Source organism: Schistosoma haematobium, chromosome 1 (genome assembly GCF_000699445.3).
Source record: "Schistosoma haematobium chromosome 1, whole genome shotgun sequence".
In the NCBI taxonomy this organism is placed as follows: domain Eukaryota; kingdom Metazoa; phylum Platyhelminthes; class Trematoda; order Strigeidida; family Schistosomatidae; genus Schistosoma; species Schistosoma haematobium.
The window spans coordinates 16793936-16813310 of NC_067196.1; the positions used below are offsets into that span (position 1 = coordinate 16793936).

Sequence of the window (19375 nt, forward strand, 5' to 3'; positions counted from 1 at the left end):
AGAAACGAAAAATTTACTTCATTATTTAAATGATATTTCAGTAATATCTAGGCAGAGGACAAAAACTGACATGACAAAATAATCAGTTGATGATACATGCTACTTATATCTGTTGACATTAGTAGCACATACCACACTAGTCTCCCTTTTAAAGCAGTCATTCTTGTGGTGATTCTGCTCGCTGTGCTACTTATCTCGTTTCCTACAGTCTGTGGCAAGCTCTCCGTCAAAATGTCAAATCTGCAGCGTACACCCAGCAGCCTCATGTCCCACCGTTCCTTTCCGTTGACAGCCAACGCCGACCAGCCGGAACACTCCACTCGACGCCATCTCACGGCACCAGATCACCACAACTAGCGCCTCAGCTCCAAGTTCGCAACGGCGTCCAAAGAACAGCACCTTTCCCCCTTCCTAGTTGGTAGCAGCACCAAATGTGAATTTCCTATAAATGGAATAAATCCATTTAGAAGGCGGATATAACATTCACATAAGAATGTTATTTATACACCAATAGTCTGAATTATTGTACAAACACACATCAATCTTCATTCTTAAAAAAAAACTATATAGAACCGTTTTTCGTAAGTCTTATTAAATTATATTTCTATTGTACATTATTCTCTTCATGTAAACTTTAGTTTTCACTGTCAAAATTAAAAGGGAAAAAGATTTTCTAAGATATTGTTTCAATAGATGCTTTTTACAAGTCTTATTTTAATTTATGACTACAGATTTTCCATCAAAACATTCTAGCAGAAATCTAGTTTTTGTATATCGGAAGCTCCCTGTAAACGTTTTCCGTACTATATACATATATATACGTTTGAGCATAAATTCTTCACTCACTCTCTGTGTACAAAGTTAATATAATTTAATAATCTATTTTTCAAAATGTCTTCTTTAACTATTTCAATCTACGACATAATTATATCTACAAATGAATATTTAGTTAGCAATTTATTCACAGTTCCCATTAGTTTTCTTAAAATAGCTAAACAAGAGAAACATAGTTGTTATTAAATTTTTAAAGTTATGTATCCATACTCATGTTTCGAAAAATTGATCACTTAATTGTTTGGATCATTTGTTCTTTATGTTATTCATATTCGTACAAATACAGTGTTATGCTGCCAATGATTTGTAGTTATAAGGTAAATAATTAATTTTCACAGTTGAATTCATGAGCTGATCTAAGCTAGACCACCATTGAAAACCTGGAAGCACTGGACGTCTGTTTTGTCCTGGCATAGAACTTCTCAGTAGTGCACATCCACGATCTCGCATACGGGATTAGAACCTGGGACCTTTGGTCGCACAGTATGTGAGTACTTAAACTCTAGATCATTGAGCGGTCATCCAAATGTGTTAATGTTTAACTTCAATCTATTCATGATATTTATGGATTTCCTGGAGTACTAGTGAGAAGCCATGATTAGTGGAGTCAAATTCGTATCGGGTGTGAAACAGTTATCTACCCCACACAATGGATGAAGGCTTGTGCGAGATCATGAATTGATTGAAGTTAGACATTAACATAGTTGGATGACCGCTCAATGATCTAGAGGTTAGATGTTCGCGGGCGAGACCAAAGGTCGCAGGTTTAAGTCCCATGTGCGGGATCGTGAATTAGCACTACTGAGGAGTCCCACACTAGGACGAAACGGCTGTCCAGTGCTTCCAGAAACTTGAAACTTCCCTGTAGCTTTTAACTTGTCCGATTATAATTTCATCTTCTAGCTTATTATTGTTCATTTTAGTCATTTTTCAAAAATGAACAATAAAAGCCTTTATTATTACGGATGCCAGATATCAGTAACACCAGGAAACTGGTAAAAAATAAGTGAATTACACTATGATACACACTATGGTATAAGTTGAATATGTCAATCTTTGATATCATGTATACATTTTTTAAGGCTTCATATATAATTACCGTACCATGTTAATACGAATGAAAAAATTACTCTGGAATTAATTCTTGCAATGGTTGTTCAGGATTTACCAATGTTTGATGGAACAAAAAATGATGTACATTTATTTTACATTTTTCGTAGGATTGAAAGTCTGAATGCTTTTCTCATGCACTAATTAGAGACGTTTATAAAAAGTGTAAGTTTATGCCTAAAAACAAATTAATTCGTTGTTTATAGGCCAGAAAAATACATATCCAAATTAGTTAGGAATAGAAAACACCAATTTGTTGATTTAAACACTAAATATTGAAGAAAAAAACGGTCAGTCACAAAGTACTATACATTGGATATTATATAGTACAGTAAACATACCTTACTATTACAAATGGAAAGATTTCAAAATAGAATTGACAGATCGATAAACTGATTTCAATTAAATAGTACTTGGTAATTGATCATTTAAAAATTTCGATTCTTCAACTTAATAAAGACAGGAAATTGGAAAATATGAACCTTAAAATTTAAACTGAGAGTATCTCTATGTGAACTGAATATCCTAATCTTGAGTATGGCTAGGAATGTAGACTAGGGAGAACACATGGGAAAAATTAACAATCTATCCCTCCTTAGTTGCTAAGAATTCTTCAACCAACATCAGTTCATGAAAAGTAATATTAAGCTCACAGATACGATTGAGGTTTCTAATTTGAAAAGTTGTGGAATTAATCTTTCGGAATGACTACAGAAAGTAGTTGACATGATTAGCAGTCAATGATGGGGACCTAGAATAATTCATAGATATTCAAATATAGGATTTCGTTAGGACTATCACAGTTTAATTTCACTTTCGAACTGATTTTCAAAGACATTTCATTGTTCTGTCTTATTCTGTCATACGCGCCACAACTAGACTGGCCAAATGAGGATATTCGTTCGATAAAATGTCAACCAAAGTAATTTGATTGTATTGTTATTATGTATATTCTTGTCGTATATTTATTACGCAATTAGACTACGATATTTATATATTGTGTTTTTTTAAGCTTCTCTTTACACCATTAACCATTATTTTATTGTTTATAAATCCTATTTTGTTGCCGATCGATTATTCACAGCTTGCCCAAATTACTTTGAGTCACTTATGCATAATTGTTACTTTTCATTTTGTGGTGCGATGCGGTCCAGTATTTTCGTACATAAGCCCATGTATGTTTAAAATGTAGTAATGACAGGAGCTGACGACCAAAGTTTTAGACTCAAGACGTAACAAAAAGAAAAAAACAACAGGGGCTTAGTTAAGCTAGCTCAAGGTCAACAGTGCCGATAAGGAGTATAATCCACAAAATCTGGGAAACTAAACTATGGAAGAAATAGTAGACGAGGAATTTATAAAATCAGAATTCTGATTGGTGACTTCAGAACGCGATATCAGTTAACATCTCAAGAAACAACAATGCTTTTGAGTTTGAAGATGTATTCTAAAGTAGCGCTTAGGACATAGAGAAATATAGACTACCAAAGTAAACGAAACTTCACCCAAACTACTATTTTGTTGTCACACTACAGAATTTAAGTTTATTAAGATGATATACATAATATATATGGTTTAAAATGACAGAAATGAAATGAAATTATCTTTGAAATAAACAGATGTTCTTCTTTAGTCTATGAATAGATATGTTACGTATGTCATGATATGTTACTGAACTTGTTTTACTGGACTGCGTATCTTGGAGTGAAAATGTTCTGATTCTATAGTTTCTAAGAAAAAGAGATTTTGTGAAGACAATAAAGGCACAAATGAAATCAAGGATTTCTGCAAGTGATAATCGGTATTTTATGCAATCCTCTTTTACACAATTCCTGTATATGAGTTTTGAATTGTTCTACACATTGTTCACAAACAGCTGTTATTAATGGAGTATTAGAAATTGGTGGTATTACTGCAGTGGTTGTAGTAGTTGTTGTATTGGATAAATTTGTATCTGCTTCTCTTTGTGTGGTATCATTATTACCATTATCCCCACCTGTACGCATTTCCATATTTCTAGCAATTGAAAATGGCATTATGCTTGCAGCCACGTCATTATGCACAGTATCATTGGCATTATTATTCTGTAAATGCTGGTCTGCACTATTATTTGTTGACGGTCCTGTTGCATTGTTTACAACGGGATTAAAAGTGATTGTTGAAAACGGACGGCAATGTAATGAACAATGATTGGAAGGAACACGTTCAGCACGACTTTCCATACGTGAACACGAATGAGTAAAACTCTGTTGAATATCTACAAGACATTTTTCCAAAACTTTTATCCTTCTTCTAAAAAAAAAACAAATTTATTCACCGGTTAGTACATAGGCTTTGATTCGATTAAAAACAAAACAGAAACAAATAAAACGAAGCTGTAGGAACAGTTTTTAACGAGACTTTTGATAAAATAAACGATTCTATTATGAACTGTTTAAGCGAAAAACCTGACAGGGAACTACTACTTAGAGTTCTGCTTCTCATTCATATGAAGTCAGTCACATGGAGATGAACACGATATCATTTCCAACGTATGACCCCCATCTGATGACTTCGGTGATAGCTGTTTTACACCTGCCATAGTTGACTATGACCTTGAAAAACTCGTCTAGACGCTTGTCTCCACCTATAAGAATGTATCTGAAAGTATTCAGTCAGTATCTTATAGCTCAAAATGGGTGTGCATTGGCTAAAGTTGTCACACTATATTACCACAATAAGATCTAATTAACAAGATGAATTGTAAAAGAATTAAAATAGTATAGTAATGATGAGAAAAATCAAGCGTTGAGAATGTGGTTTGAAAAAAATATAAAGAAAAGGCAAGTATAAAAGGGTACTGAAGATGCAGATCAAGAGTAAGATAAACAGTAAATAAATCTGTTATCGCGCGAACTTCAACCAAGTAGTAGTAAGCTTAGATTAACAATCAGTGGCTTCACACACACACGTCTCTATCTTTTTTTGACCTACTTTTGCACTAGCAAACATGGGTATTGGAGGTAGACAATGATGAACCATACGTAGTACATATCCCGACTACCTTAACAACTTTTTGTTATTTTCACCTGATAACCAACGCTTAACCTCAACAATGCTTACTCGATTTTCCGATGATACTCTAACAATGCTCAGAAGAAATCTAAAATTAAAAACTTGCGGCCTACTCAAAATTTCCTCTTTTAAGGACGATGTTTCATAGCCATAGAGTAATACAGCTTGAACTACTGTGTAGTATACTCGTTCTTCGGTTAGCACATGGACATTTTTCTTAAGCCACGAGTGAAACAAGATAGAAACGACCAAAAGAGATGTTTAGCTCGACTTGAATAAAGCCAATTCTGAAATTAGTATTAATTTGTGATGAAACTCGTCTTAAAGTTGAACAAACCTACATGAAGCACTCGTCTGAAGAATGAAAAGGACACATTTTTTATCATACATAAATTTGCATAGGGAATGAACTTGTCTGCAGTAATCATATTATAAACACTATTAAAAATACCATACCTAAACGAAAATTCAGTTATAATCGTCAATTGAATAATTGGTGAATATCAATGCCAAATACTACTGAGCATTGTTTATTTTTTAAATAATTTGAAACATCTTGTCAGTACACGATAGTAAAATTAATAAGCTCAATAATAGTCGAATAATATAATTAAAGCTTAAATGCAAAAACAATATCAACTAGGCAAGAGACTAATATTAGGATTTTTAAAGAAGTTAATGATTAAACAGAAAACTAACAGGTCAATATTTTACAACCTGATGTTTAATTACTAAGGTTTAATAATTTGGTTAAGTGTTCATAGATTTATTTTACTAGGGTTTCAATTGGTTGAATACTCAGACTATACTATAATTAATAATATACAATGGAAGTCGATGAGATCAATCTCTAATGAACCGTCTATAATCTCTTTTTTTCTTTCTTTGCAAACAACTTTTTTTTATATACGATCAATCATTATAATAAAATTGGTTGCATTTTATTTGATGAACTCATCTTATCCTATATTGTGAAGAAAGATAATTCTTCATTCTATTAATTCGCTATATAATAAATAGCATAGATAGTGTTCAAAGTAGTAATTAGATAAACTATGATTAGAAGCGATCAATCATTTCAATGTTGACTTTCACAAAATGATTAGTTTTATATATTTTTATTGTTAACATTAACAAATATCATCTTCAAGTTGAACATAAAGCATTTTAAACACGATAAAGATAAACAGATAAACGTAGCAGAAAACTTTCTATTGAATACTACTAACTATTGATTGATGTATTATATGCATTTGTAACAAGTATAGATGATCGACTATATCTTTATCGTTAAGATTTAAAATTTATTATAGGAAGAAAAATTTTGATATAACGGATGGTTTCTATTATTTTTTTTCCCTTTCTCTGTGGTATACAACGATGAAAAATTAGTACGATTATAAGACTAGTCACGTTATATCAGATTCAGAATTTATGACCCAGAATAGAGAATCGAATTAGCAGTAGCTAATGCTTTATTCAAAACAGCTACAAGCAGTCACACTCAATGAGTCCGGAGTAGAAATCAGTGAGAAGAAAGGAAATCACATATTTATTAGTCGAAAGTCTAAATGTATGTTTGTCCACGTTTAATGACCAATCATATTTTACTCTCACTACTACATACCAAATTTATAATCTTCCATATGTACGAGAATACTTTTCGCCGATCATGATTGTATTTTATTGCTATAAAATCATTATTTATGTAATTTAGTAATCGAGCAAACTTTTACATTCATAGCTGTGTTATGCATTTAGTAGGAGGGTTAAAGTGAACAATGGAGTTTGGAACTAGCAGATCAACAGACACCACTTCCCATTCGATTATTATAATTAACATAAGATGAGATGCGATGAACACAATTTTCACAATCATTGATCAACTAAATAATTGAAATTTTCTACTAAATGTATTACAAGTAGATAAGAATTCCATTTTATTATAGATGTGATATTATGTTTAAGCAATAGTATCACAACAAATTATGAATAATTCAAACTACTTATCACAACACATTGATCCATTTAAACAATTCAGCATGATCACTTAAACGACTTTCTTTACAAAATAATCCGATTATACTAACAAAGGTTTTAGCAGATTTCTATTTCGTTAGGTTTCCTTAATATGCTCCTAAAATCAGATAGTTGTTAGAGCGATAACTATAATTCACTAGAAACCTGATATGTGCGTTAAAAAGAAACAGTTGTTAACCTTTCTCTATCCTGATAACATAAACTCTGTATCGCTGCATCAGTTTTTCGACTCTACTCAAATTCGTAGATCTATCTACATCTCTTTGGGAAACCGGGTAGCATCACTGGCCCTCATGACCAGTGTCTCTTAAAGCCAAGTACGCAAATTCATGTGGTTGGTAATGCAGTGGTAATAATGCTAGGTAGGCCTAAAATCAGTTATGACGAGTGCACTAGGTTTCATCAAAAAAATTGGAAATAATATCATATTGATCAACGTCGTAGAGATCAATCTATAAGTGACCTACAATTAGTTCTAAAAAGTGGAGTAATTAGATCACTACAGAATAAAATAATTTCTTTTTTCTATCTGGAATAGAAGAATGGTAGCATTATATAAGACGGCAAAACTTGGTAACGACTTCTAAGAATCATGAGAAATTGAGTAAAGTATTTAACTGGAAGTCATTCAGTTTAACATCTTGAGATATCGTGAAAAAATTGTAGAATATATAAACACACGTAAAACCAGTTTAAAGGACAGTAACTCACTCAAGTACTTCATTTTTAAGTTCCATTGACAGATTTATTTCTTCAAATGCTTTGACCATCCGACCATAATCTAAACGAGCACAAGAATCTAAAGCTGCTTGTCGTAATCTACTTAGACCATATAAATCAGCTATTCGAAGAAACAATGGTGCAGTTACATCATTGAGACGAAATGTAAGTGTCCTCTCAGCCAAGCTAACCATAGAATCGATTTGGTATCGATGTAAAATAGGTAGCAACTTTTCAGCTGTTTCGGCTTGAATATGAAATAAGACAGAAAAACGTAACTACTGAGGAATTATTCTTTTCGTTTTCAGAATGATAATACATCACAGTTTTTGGATTGGTAACAGATAACAACAAGACAACAAAACAGGTAATTCGAGACTACCATCTATACGAATAATTAGTACTAACAATTTTGCAATTATTTTTTAGGTAATTTACAATCTACTTAAAACACAACTAAGTAGATTGTATAAATCAGTAAAACATTTCACTGGTAGTTCCACGCTTTAACATTGATATATATATATATATATATATATATATATATATATATATATATATATATATATATAGTTTCAAACAAAACACATTCCAGATAAGAAAAATAATAAAATAAGGGTATGCTGAGTGAACATAGTTATACATATAATCTTAAGCATATGCATGCTACATAGCTTCTGATATTACAGATGGATAAAGATGCAAATCCTAGAAAAGCTAAGATACACGACAATAAAAAATAAGATCAAATAATGGTTATTATCAAGACAAAACCATTTGTTCAGCCACGAAACGGTCATCGAAGGCAAGAGGAGCAAATAATTGTAGTATAAATTAGAAAATAATAATCCTCATGGTTACAGGTAACTAACTGTTGGGTTTGTCTTACATTGTTCCTAATTGTTCCCTTTCTACTCTTTTGTATATTGTCTTATACTACTTATTTACATTCAGTAAGCAGTTGTATTCCCAATAATTTTCACACTTATGTTGTAACGCAAGTTGTACTGTAATATTCTGAAATGTTCACATATACTTATAACGTTTATAGTACTTATCATTGTATTTATCATTATAATTACTGTATCTTAATCACTGTAGCCGTTATTCACAGTTTTGTGCATTTGTTTAAACGCAACAGTTTCCATATTGTTTGCTCTTGGTTCGGGTTTCGGTTGTTCGTAAACTGTTATCAAATTTAGACACAGCTATCAGCTGTCCTTTGTACTATCGTATGTTATAATTATTCTTTATGTTACTGTTACAGGAAGCCTTTTCATTTTCATACTTGAAGGACGCGTTTAAACGCCCCAGACATCTCACAAATTGAGGTTTGTAACTAAATTTTGTTTATTATTCAATAAAGAACCACTATTGTAGACAAATCGTTGTTTTGGAAACTTCGGTTTTGTACGTATCTCAATCAAGTGACTTGGACGCTTCGATAGATCTAACACTAACTAAAAGAGCCAAACATGGAAATTTACAGAATAACCAATGATGCCAAAGTGATGTATCTGTCTAGAATTTGTAAGAAATTCACACACATGTTATAAGTAGCCACTACAAACGACATTTATGGACAACCATGGCTAAATACTCAAATGTATTGTTTTCATGCAACAGTAATTTATCAGCAACACACAAATCTATTTGTACTCGATACATAAACAGTCTAAGAACCTCCATGTAGAATTCAGCACCAATGTTTGCCCCCTAGTGAGCAAAACCTAATGGGGAATACCACGAATGCTAGAAAAATTAAGTCCACGTATTTATTGGACAGAGTATGTATATCACAAATGTAATCAATAAAATGAGACGTCAAACTAAAATGAAATTTCATACGTGTCATATCACAACCACCAGGTGTGTACATGTGACGCAACATTTCCCTTATGTCATCAAACTCATCAACTGGAATAACAACTTCATTTTTTTGATTTTCCTAAAAAAATAAACAAAGCACAACTAATGAGAAGTAAAAACAATAATATAAACAACAAATATTAGGTCTTTAAAAGCATTTAAAGGAAAAATAGCCCAAAAATTAACTGAATACAAAACTCAAAGTTAAAGCTTTCTTTTAATATTACCCATGAGGTTAGAAATGATATGCAAATATACTAATCAAGGTCATCCTATTTTGTGTAATCGAGGAGGCAAGAAGTAATATTTATTTATTTATCACCGAAGTCAGTGTTTCGAAACTGTGACAATAAATGAATTAAGTCGATGTGCTAGGACACACGATGCTGAACCTCTGTAGTACTGTCATGATGTTGCCACAGGATAACAGAAACCCTTCGGGGACGACGTTGGTAAAACACATAGGGTTGCTTAATAACCTCAACTCAGGGAGGCCAGGTTTCACAAGCATAGACCAAGGCTACTCTTACCGATCCATTATAGACCTTTAAGAGCTAGACCAGCATCACGAAGGTGCAAAAGATAGCCCATATTGACATAAGCCGCTCCTGTCTTTGTTATACGTGGATTAATCTCATCATCAGCAGCACTTACGCACCTATCCAGATACACGAACTTCTCGAAGGATTCTATCCACTCACTTCCAAGAGTGAGTGTAGGTTCAGGATCCTGCCAGTCTTCCAAAAGTGCTTTACACTTGGATGCAAGGCAAATGCTACACTGCAAAGTCGTGCAAGGATGACAAGCGCATCCCAAGTGAGGACCGGAGTCATACAAGACTGTTTACTCTCCCCCTTCCTTTTTCTTCTGATGGTTGGTTGGGTTATGAAGACCGCCACATCCTAAGGAAGTGCGGAATACAATGGACAGCTTGAATCCAACTAGACGATACGGAGTTCGCTTCTATTCCATACACATCAACAAATGCAGATGAAGACAACCAATGTAGTAGCAGCCTCTGTAGGCTTCAACATACACAAGGGAAAGAGCAAGATACTCAAATACAATATGGAGAACACCAACTCAATCACACTTGATGGAGAAGCTCTGGAAAAGGTGGAAACTCACATACCTAGGAAAAATCATCGACGAATAAGGAGGATCTGATGAAAACGTAAAGGTAAGGGCAGCACTTTTACATTTGGAAAACATAAAGAACTCAAAACCACTGTAAACCTACATCAAAGTCAAAATATTCAATACCAACGTCAAAACAGTTCTACTGTATGGAGCTGAAACTTGGAGAACTACTACAACTATCATCGAAAAAGTGCAAGTATCTATAAACAAATATCTACATAAGATACTGAATGTCCATTGGTCGCATACCATCAACTACAACATACTGTGGGTAAAAACAAACCAATTTTTAGATGAAGCGAAAATTAAAAGACGTTAGGAGCGGATGGGAAACATTACGGAAATCACTAAATTGCATCGCGAGGCAAGTGTTAACTTGGAATCCTAAAGGGAAATTGAAATGAGGAGTACCAAAGAACATACTGCGTCGGGAATTGGAAGCAGACATCAAAAGGATGAATAGTAACTCGAATGGGTCGCCCAGAACAGAGCTAAATGGAGAATGCTGGTGGGTGGCCTATCCTCTTCCACGAGTGGTAACAGCTGTAAGTAAGGCATATGACATACCTATGGACACAGACTGCCAACTAATTGGGGATTGGAAGGCTTGAGTATCATCGTACATTAAGACAATATCATCATCATCTTTCTTTAGGCATCCGCTTAACACTACCATTACTTCAATCCGGCAGAGCTATTTCCAGAACGTCATCGATAGAAAAGTTGGGGATGAACGGTGAGTTGGGAAACCGTGCCTAATTCCACTGTTTGAATGGAGCAATAGAGGAAGTTGTATGACCTCATTCTGTGTGAGGTATCTGTATATAGGGCCTTCAAGATGTGAATGAACTTCTCAGGAACGCCCATTTTCAACAGACGATCCCAGAAAACAGTCCTGTCTAACGAATCGAAGGCGATCCTGACGTCGAGAAATACAATGACTGATGGCTTGCAATAAGTATGGTGGTGTCGCAATCGGAAGTAAACTTATCCCCTCGATAGTTGTAGAAACGATATGGACCGTTTTTAAAGACAGGAACAACTATCGATTCATCCAACGAACACTCTAACCGCCAAACGTTCATAAACAACGTCAGTTCCATAACCAGAAAGTCGTCACCATCTTCATAACGAGCCGGAAATAAGTCATCTGGGCCTGGTGGCTTGAGGCATTTTAAGAGCTGGGTGTCCTTGCTGCCTTCCGCCTCGTTAGGTGGATCAGTTATCACCCGCCATGAAGGACAGGAAAGTCTAAACGATGTCACCGGGAAAGTAGACCATTCAGACTGTTCTTCGAAAATTTATCCACCGTCCAAGATTACAGTAGATGTAAGTAATTGGGATCCCATTGGCTTCACAGACTGTTTCACTAGCCTTGAAACTAGATCGGTTTGATATTCAGTTACAACGAAAGCTAAAACCAATTTGGTGACATCGACCCAATCATGGCAATGAATTTGCTGGTCACTGAAACCTGAGATAACACTAGAGCAAGCAAGGGGATGATCAGGGTTTAGGTTGTTGCAAGAGTCCTGTTCAAGTCCCTGGAAATCCAGAAACGCCAGAAACCTTTTATCCAATCAGCGTTGAATAGAATCTTCGTAGAATGACCGGAAATTTTTATATTTGTAGTGATTAAAGATTTCTAGCAACTCGAAAGTGTTTGTCATTGGAAAGTAATCTTAGTTGAACTCTAAAAGATAAATTTTTATGAACAGATGAGTATTCTGTGCTATAGCTCATGATTAGTGTACACTTGAGAATCCTTTTAGTTACGAGGTTAGGATAATTTGACTTCACCATAAAAGGATCAACGTTTCTTCCTCCGACATTATTTAAAATTCTAACAATGGTAAGTATACCCTTCAACAAGGATCAGATAAAATAGCTTGAACACTTGAACACTAATTACCGTATTTTTTTAATGTTCAGTTAAAAGAGTGTTTACAGTATTTATCACTTGAGCACCTAAAAATGAAACTCAATGATTAACAACGATTTACAAATTAATCTAGGGGTTTGTGGAGATTGTAGAATATAATAGTTTACATTACGGACTGCTTTCAGTTGAGTAACTATCACTGACAACTAAGAAGTCTCTCACACGGACAAAACAGCTATTCGGTGCTTCCATGTTTTCTATGGTTATCTAACTAAAATCAGCCCCTGATGTGAAATGCGAAATTCACGATTTCTTCATTATATTCTATCAACATACCAATATATGACAAAAAAACCACACGAAGTAGTTAAAAACCAAATAGTGATTCATTGGAGAATATCAGTCTCTAATGTAAAAAGATTTTCATCAATAGTTATTATATAACAGACTAAAGAAAATAAGTGGACAATAAATAAAACTGTTTTCCCCCGTCTTAATTTATAGATTTATTAGATAACCTGGTTAACGATTAAAGAGTAACTATTTGGCAAAGATACCACATTTTGTGTGGATTTTTAACCAATAAAGATTTATGTTTGATTAATTTATCAACTAAATAAATTATTCAATAAAAGTATTCAAATCACATGGCGCGATGAATCAGAATCTGAAATATACAGGTTATATATATAATGACGTCTAATTAACGAAATGCAGTGTATTCTCTTAGTCATAAAAAAAACGTTTATCTATATAATACTAAAATTTATCAAATCAGTTACATAGGTTCAGGGTGGCATAACTTTTCTGACCAAAAAAAGCCTAAGAAGAATTACAAAAATAACACTTTGATTACTATGACTGGGTATAATGCACTGTACACTGTACTATAGTACCATAGTGAAGATTAGAAAACGAAAGCCATTTAATAAAATAGATCGAATATTTCTTGGAGAAGAAAGATTAAATTCTGTCTAGATTGGTTTCATTCAATAAAGAAGTTTTCTAAACTCTTTTAACTATATGTAATAGCAATTATTTGTTTTTCTTTCGTTTAAATTTTCATACTATTTGGTTAAAAATGAATACAACTGTGCACTAGTACGACAACTTATCATTGATTACTTTTAGACAATTTAACTAATGTCAGGCAGGCAGAAGAAAAACACACTTAATGATTTCTAGATTACATATAAAGTACAACTGAAAGTATTTAATATACAGCAATTTGACTAGATGCTTTATTTAGCTAACCAATAAATATTCAGACAGAAAATGAAATGGCAACTATTCAAGATGGGAACCTTTTGCAGTGGAGACAACCATGACTGACAAACCATTTGACTAAAATAATTTTCCCTACAGAATTTCATATAAATCACTATAAAAGAAATATCATTAAAAGTAAAAGGACACTTTTTCCCACAAGTTGTATTTTTTTAACTACTGAATTAACCAAATTATTATTGTCAAACATGGATGATTTTTTTAATGTGACTTATTGATTTTTCGCTGTAAATTTACAGAATTTCCATGACAGATCTCCCCAGTAAATTATGATCGAATGATGGGAATAGATTTTTTGATATGATCCTGTTAATGATTAGATGGTAAAGCGCTAGGAGTGAAGATTAGCAAACTTGAACCGATTGCACTACATATACATTAATTTCCCATATCTTACATAATTTTAAACAAAAGTAATAATCACTTACAATGCATCGATTTTGAAACATAGCTTTGAATACTGGTGAATAGATGGATAGAATAGCACGATGACAATGAAGATTTCTACCTTGAACAATTAGAACAGCATCACTGAATAGAAATGGACTGCTAAAGTCTAACACATCACGTTCTTCTTTCTGCGGTTCATTATCATCAACGTCACAACTAAAACAAAATGAAACAAATTACAATCAGTTATGTTTCTACCTATACATTCAACGTAAATTAAGCTTTAACCTTTGATAAAATATTATCTGGATGTTCTGAAGAAAAAACTGCACAAAACTTCGATTATACCTTGAATATTTTCGAAAAAAGATAACACACAGTTTAAACCTAATACATTCATGAGTTATATATTTTTATTACGAAGTAAAAAGCAATAAAATGTGTACTTGGTGTACAAAGGCAAATTGTAGACATGATTGGGATGTTTGTGGAGTTTGCAGTTTAATTTTTATCATGGATTCTGAACTAGGAAGCATTGGATAATGGTTTTGCTCAATAGAAGACGATATAAATTCTCACAAGTTATAAGAAAAATTATTTGAATTACAATACAGTTCGATAGAGGTCGCTGAACTTTTTGTTGTTACATGGCAAACTGACCTTATTTAGACAATCATTTAAAACAACACACTTTAACAGCTTCACAGAACAATGAAAAGTGACAAGTCCATGGACTGAAACAGTATGCTCTCTTGTGAAATCTTTTAGAAAACTACTTCCTGAGTTCTGTCGTTCTATAACGACGCCCATCAACATGCTAACCTTATGTTTGCTAAACAATATTCCCAGATTATTGTGAACTAGTAAAAGCAGCCGTAAACATTCTCCGCTACGTTTTACGAACAACTCATCATGAAATTCAGTAAAAATCAGGTTCGCAAGTCACTTAGTGTAATTCGGAAATAACTGAAAAAGTGAGGAAGTTTATAACTTGCCTGATAATAAAATTATGTCAATCGGAACAATCATCAATAAACCTAGTAAACCCAGTATGCAACCATGGACCAAGGTGAAGTTCCGTATATTCGGTTTTACATTAAGTTGTGCCTTTCGCGTGACGGCTAGTGTGATACTATTAATCTAACTAAAATAATACAGACTGGGCGTGTTAAACTTGCAGCCCGATAGTTGAAAGTCACATGGTTTAACCACTAAGCCAAGTACATTTCATCCTCAGGAATATGAAATACAGAATAGTTATCAATATAACATTCTCAATTTTTCAAACGCAAAGCGTACAACGTAAGTTGTGCAAACTCAACACACTTTTCAAAGAGTAAATATTTATTAAATACTCATATTTTTTATGTATGAATAGCTCAACAATATCTTTAGTTGCACGTAATTTGCATCCATCAATGTTGAAGTTTAAATAATCTCATAGAAAGACAGATTTCTTATTGTATCAGATGACAAGTATCTCGAAGATCATATTCAATCAAATTTTAACTAATTTACTTTCATTTTACCAGTATAAATTAAAACACACAGCATGTTCAGAAACTATATACGTTATTTATCAGGTGTATAACACATATTACCGATACTGAGTTAATGACAGTTTCGATGCTTCATTAAACAACATAATAATTGTAATCTAATAGATCAAAAAAAGCTATTTGATTATTATTTCTGTTAAAAGCATCGATCGTTCTTCACATCAGCAAGTTTTTAATGAATCAATATACATCCAATTATGTTTTAACTTAGTGACAACTGTGATATTCATAACAAAGGTAAAAATGAGGTCAGATTGGATAAAAAGAGAACTGCTTTATACATACTAATGTTTTTTAAACATTGCATGCTTATCTAGTGTATAAAATCATAACTTCAATTACTAGATAAACCAACAGTTCAAGTTGAGTATTTGGTAAATGAGCATATAAAAGACGCTTACAATATGAATGGATGATTATTTTAAGTTGTATACCGTTTTCATTTACAGCCAGTAACTTTTCTAAGAAAGTAAATAACTAGGATTGAAGTTATTGGCTAGGTTCATTCATTTGCCTGTAATAAGCACTAAGATGACCAGACTAAAGCTGAAGACCTTGAAGATAAAAACATTCGTTGTGCTAAGGTTTTACAAATTTCTGATGGATAAGGATATTACTGCCATCCATGAAGTAGAAAAAACTTACACTAGCAACCAGTGAGACGCATCCCTTTTCAAATACGCTTATGCACTGACAAAGAAGGTCGGATATTTATTTATTATTTATTTACTTGAACACAGGAGTGCGCCAAATATATATGCGCCACACAAAACAATGAGAATTTAAGAAGAAAAAGAAAAAAAAAGTGGGGAACGTACAAAAAATAAAACAATAACGAAGAGATTAGTGTAAGGTAGTGTAATAATAATAGTAATAGTAGGGGAACAGAAGGGTACAATTAGAAGAAATCTTTTAGTTAAGGAAGATATAACCACGTTTTATGAAGAAAGTAAAAGGTTACAGCACGATCGCCACTGGCTTCTATTCTGAGCCATATCTGATAACGCCTCTAGCCACTGTGTTGTACCATCTCTCGGACCCCAACCAGGGAGTCGTGAAGGACCGACAAAAGCCAGCCCTTTGCAGCTTTCTTTCATACCACAACACCATGTCATACACTGACCACCACTCCGCTTTTTCCAACCAGTCCCAGAGTCGGCAAATAATGCACGACGTGGAATTCTCTGGGATGACATTCAGAGAACATGTCCAAGCCACCGAAGTCGGTGTTTCAATATGGTGACGCCAATTGCATTATCGTCTCTGTGCCCGAACACACGATGCCGAACCTCTGCATTACTAACATGGCGTTGCCACTGGATGTCAGCAATCCTTCGGAGACAGCGATGATCGAACACAGAGAGTCGTCTAACGTCCTCAACTCGGAGAGGCCAGGTTTCACAAGCATAGAGCAAAACTGCACTCACCGACGCGTTGTAAATCGACCTTTTACGGCCAGACTAACAGTTCACTTTTTATGCTCTTTTAAGCCTTAAGATTCAATCTTCCTTTACACGTAACTTCTCATCCTCTCCTCCGGATTCATATTCTTAACATTTATTGTTTTTCAGTAGTCAGTCAGTCAATCAGCTACAACGTAGGACCAGGCACATATATACATCGGTCCAAGTTGCCATACCTCATTAACACAACAAGATGGACACCGGACTCATACAAGTAGTTAATTCAAAGGTGGTAATATACAAAAGAAAGATTGCATATAAGCATATAGTACAGGAAGAAATAATTAGTTCGTAGAAAGGAAGATATGAAGCGATTTTAATCTCTTAGTTTAAGAGAAGACAGAGAGTGTATACACCGACGCCATTGTGATCGATTCTGAGCCATGTCACCAAGAGTCTCCAACCATTGGTTACGAAAGTCACGCGGACCCCAACCAAGTAGTCTGCATCTCCCAACATGGCTCAGACTACAAGTTAGTGTCTTCAAGCACTGATGCCACGTTTTGGTTTGGCCACCCCTAACTTTCTTCCAACCATCTCCAGCACCGGTTATCACTGCACGTTGAGATAATCGGTGTTCGGGCATACGTAACACGTGGCCAAACCATCTCAGTCGATGAAGATTCACAACCTAGTCAACTGATTTACCATCATTCCCTAATATCCTGCGTCTAACCTCACTATTACTTACCCGGTGATCACAGCAGACTCCAGCAATATTTCTGAGGCATCTGTGGTCAAATATTCGTAGCTTACGAGTGTCTTCTACTCTTAATGGCCATGTTTCGCCGCCGTAAATTAAAATAGAACGGACTGCCGCGCAGTATACTCGTCCTTTTATTGATAGACGGATATCTCGCCTTCGCCATAGGTGACGTAAGTTGGCAAAAGTCAAACGAACTTTTCGAATCCGTGCTGAGATTTCGTCAGACACCAACCCATTAGGGCTGATCAGACTTCCAAGATAAGTGAAGTTGTCGACGCGTTCGACTACTTCACTCCCTATCTTTAGTTCAGGTGTTGACGCAGACCAGTCCTGAAGCAACAACTTGCATTTAGAGGGAGAGAAGCGCATTCTAAATTTAGTCTCACTGTAAAGATTTGACGTGGTGACTCGGATGAAGCACATCTGTGTGACGCCGTAATTGTCATTACTGTACAGATTTCTAGATAAAATTCAGAAGCAATGCAGCCTATGTGTTGTACAATACTAAGTGGTAGAGATAGCTTAGAAAAGTTAACTAAGACTGTCATACAAACAGTATCTTCACGGACTAAAGTTGCAGCGGTAACATCTCTAACAGTACACATAACTCGGAAATAACTATGACACAAATTTCGAAGCCAGGCTAAAATGACGAGACTTAGTATGTTTAGATATTTAGCTATTGCGGTTAGTAACAAACTGACAAAAAGTGCTCCTCAGATCAACATAATATAATAAGACCAAACACTGACGATTGAGTGCACTAATTAGTCCACAGACTTGCAATACTTTGGTCAAATTATTAAATGTCTAGCTTTGCTTATTACCGGATGGGTAATTTTCTTAACTGCATATTAATTTTCACAAATCAAAATCTAAATATTTAACAACTTCTAGAAATTTCCATTTGAAACAGATTTAATGAAATCGCCACAAACAGGCAAACATTTTGGATGTATATTCAAAATTCTTAATATTAATTAGAGCGAATCTAAAGTTTACTTTCAGTCTCAGAACAAAATTGAACTCAATATGCAACAGAAATGAACTGTCTGACAGTTTGCGGAGCTTTAAACCAGAATCACGAGAAACTACAACTTACTCGGCTTGTATGGCGATTTCACTCACATTGGGAGCAGTGCAGCTCACTCTCTCGATTTGCGCTGCCCGAAAGACCGACATTCGTATATTAAGGAGAATTTTATTCTTGGCGGCTTACAAAAATCCGCCAGGACAGTACGGGCCAATAGAAAAACTGAAATTGGGGTCATTATAAAATTCTGTATATATTTTTTATTCAAACTATTTTAATATATAATCT

At 34.3% G+C, this 19375-nt stretch overlaps 1 protein-coding gene across 2 annotated transcripts; it reads right to left on the bottom strand.

Moving 5' to 3' along the window:
• Window positions 1–1980: 1980 nt before the first annotated feature.
• On the bottom strand, window positions 1981–19297 carry MS3_00003713 (uncharacterized protein). Of its 2 annotated transcripts, XM_051211569.1 has the most exons (6): window positions 19157–19297; window positions 14365–14542; window positions 9607–9706; window positions 7862–8005; window positions 7750–7819; window positions 3371–4236 (listed from the first exon to the last, which is right to left on the bottom strand). In XM_051211569.1, exons 1-6 carry the CDS (start codon window positions 19234–19236, stop codon window positions 3720–3722), a joined length of 1089 nt encoding a protein of 362 aa, XP_051073270.1. In that variant the 5' UTR covers window positions 19237–19297; the 3' UTR covers window positions 3371–3719. The 2 variants fall into 2 exon arrangements, with proteins under 2 accessions (XP_051073269.1, XP_051073270.1); XM_051211568.1 differs by having other exon boundaries at window positions 1981–4236; window positions 7750–8005.
• Between the last annotated feature and the right edge of the window lie 78 nt (window positions 19298–19375).

Bases quoted from the DNA above. Each gene is read 5' to 3' on its own strand.
- MS3_00003713 (XM_051211568.1), bottom strand. From the start codon at position 19,236: ATGTCGGTCTTTCGGGCAGCGCAAATCGAGAGAGTGAGCTGCACTGCT. The intron at 9,707-14,364 runs GTAAGTGATTAT...TTATTTTTTTAG, and splicing joins TGTTTCAAAATCGATGCATT to GAAAATCAAAAAAATGAAGT. The intron at 4,237-7,749 runs GTGAGTTACTGT...TTTTTTTTTTAG, and splicing joins CTTAAAAATGAAGTACTTGA to AAGAAGGATAAAAGTTTTGG.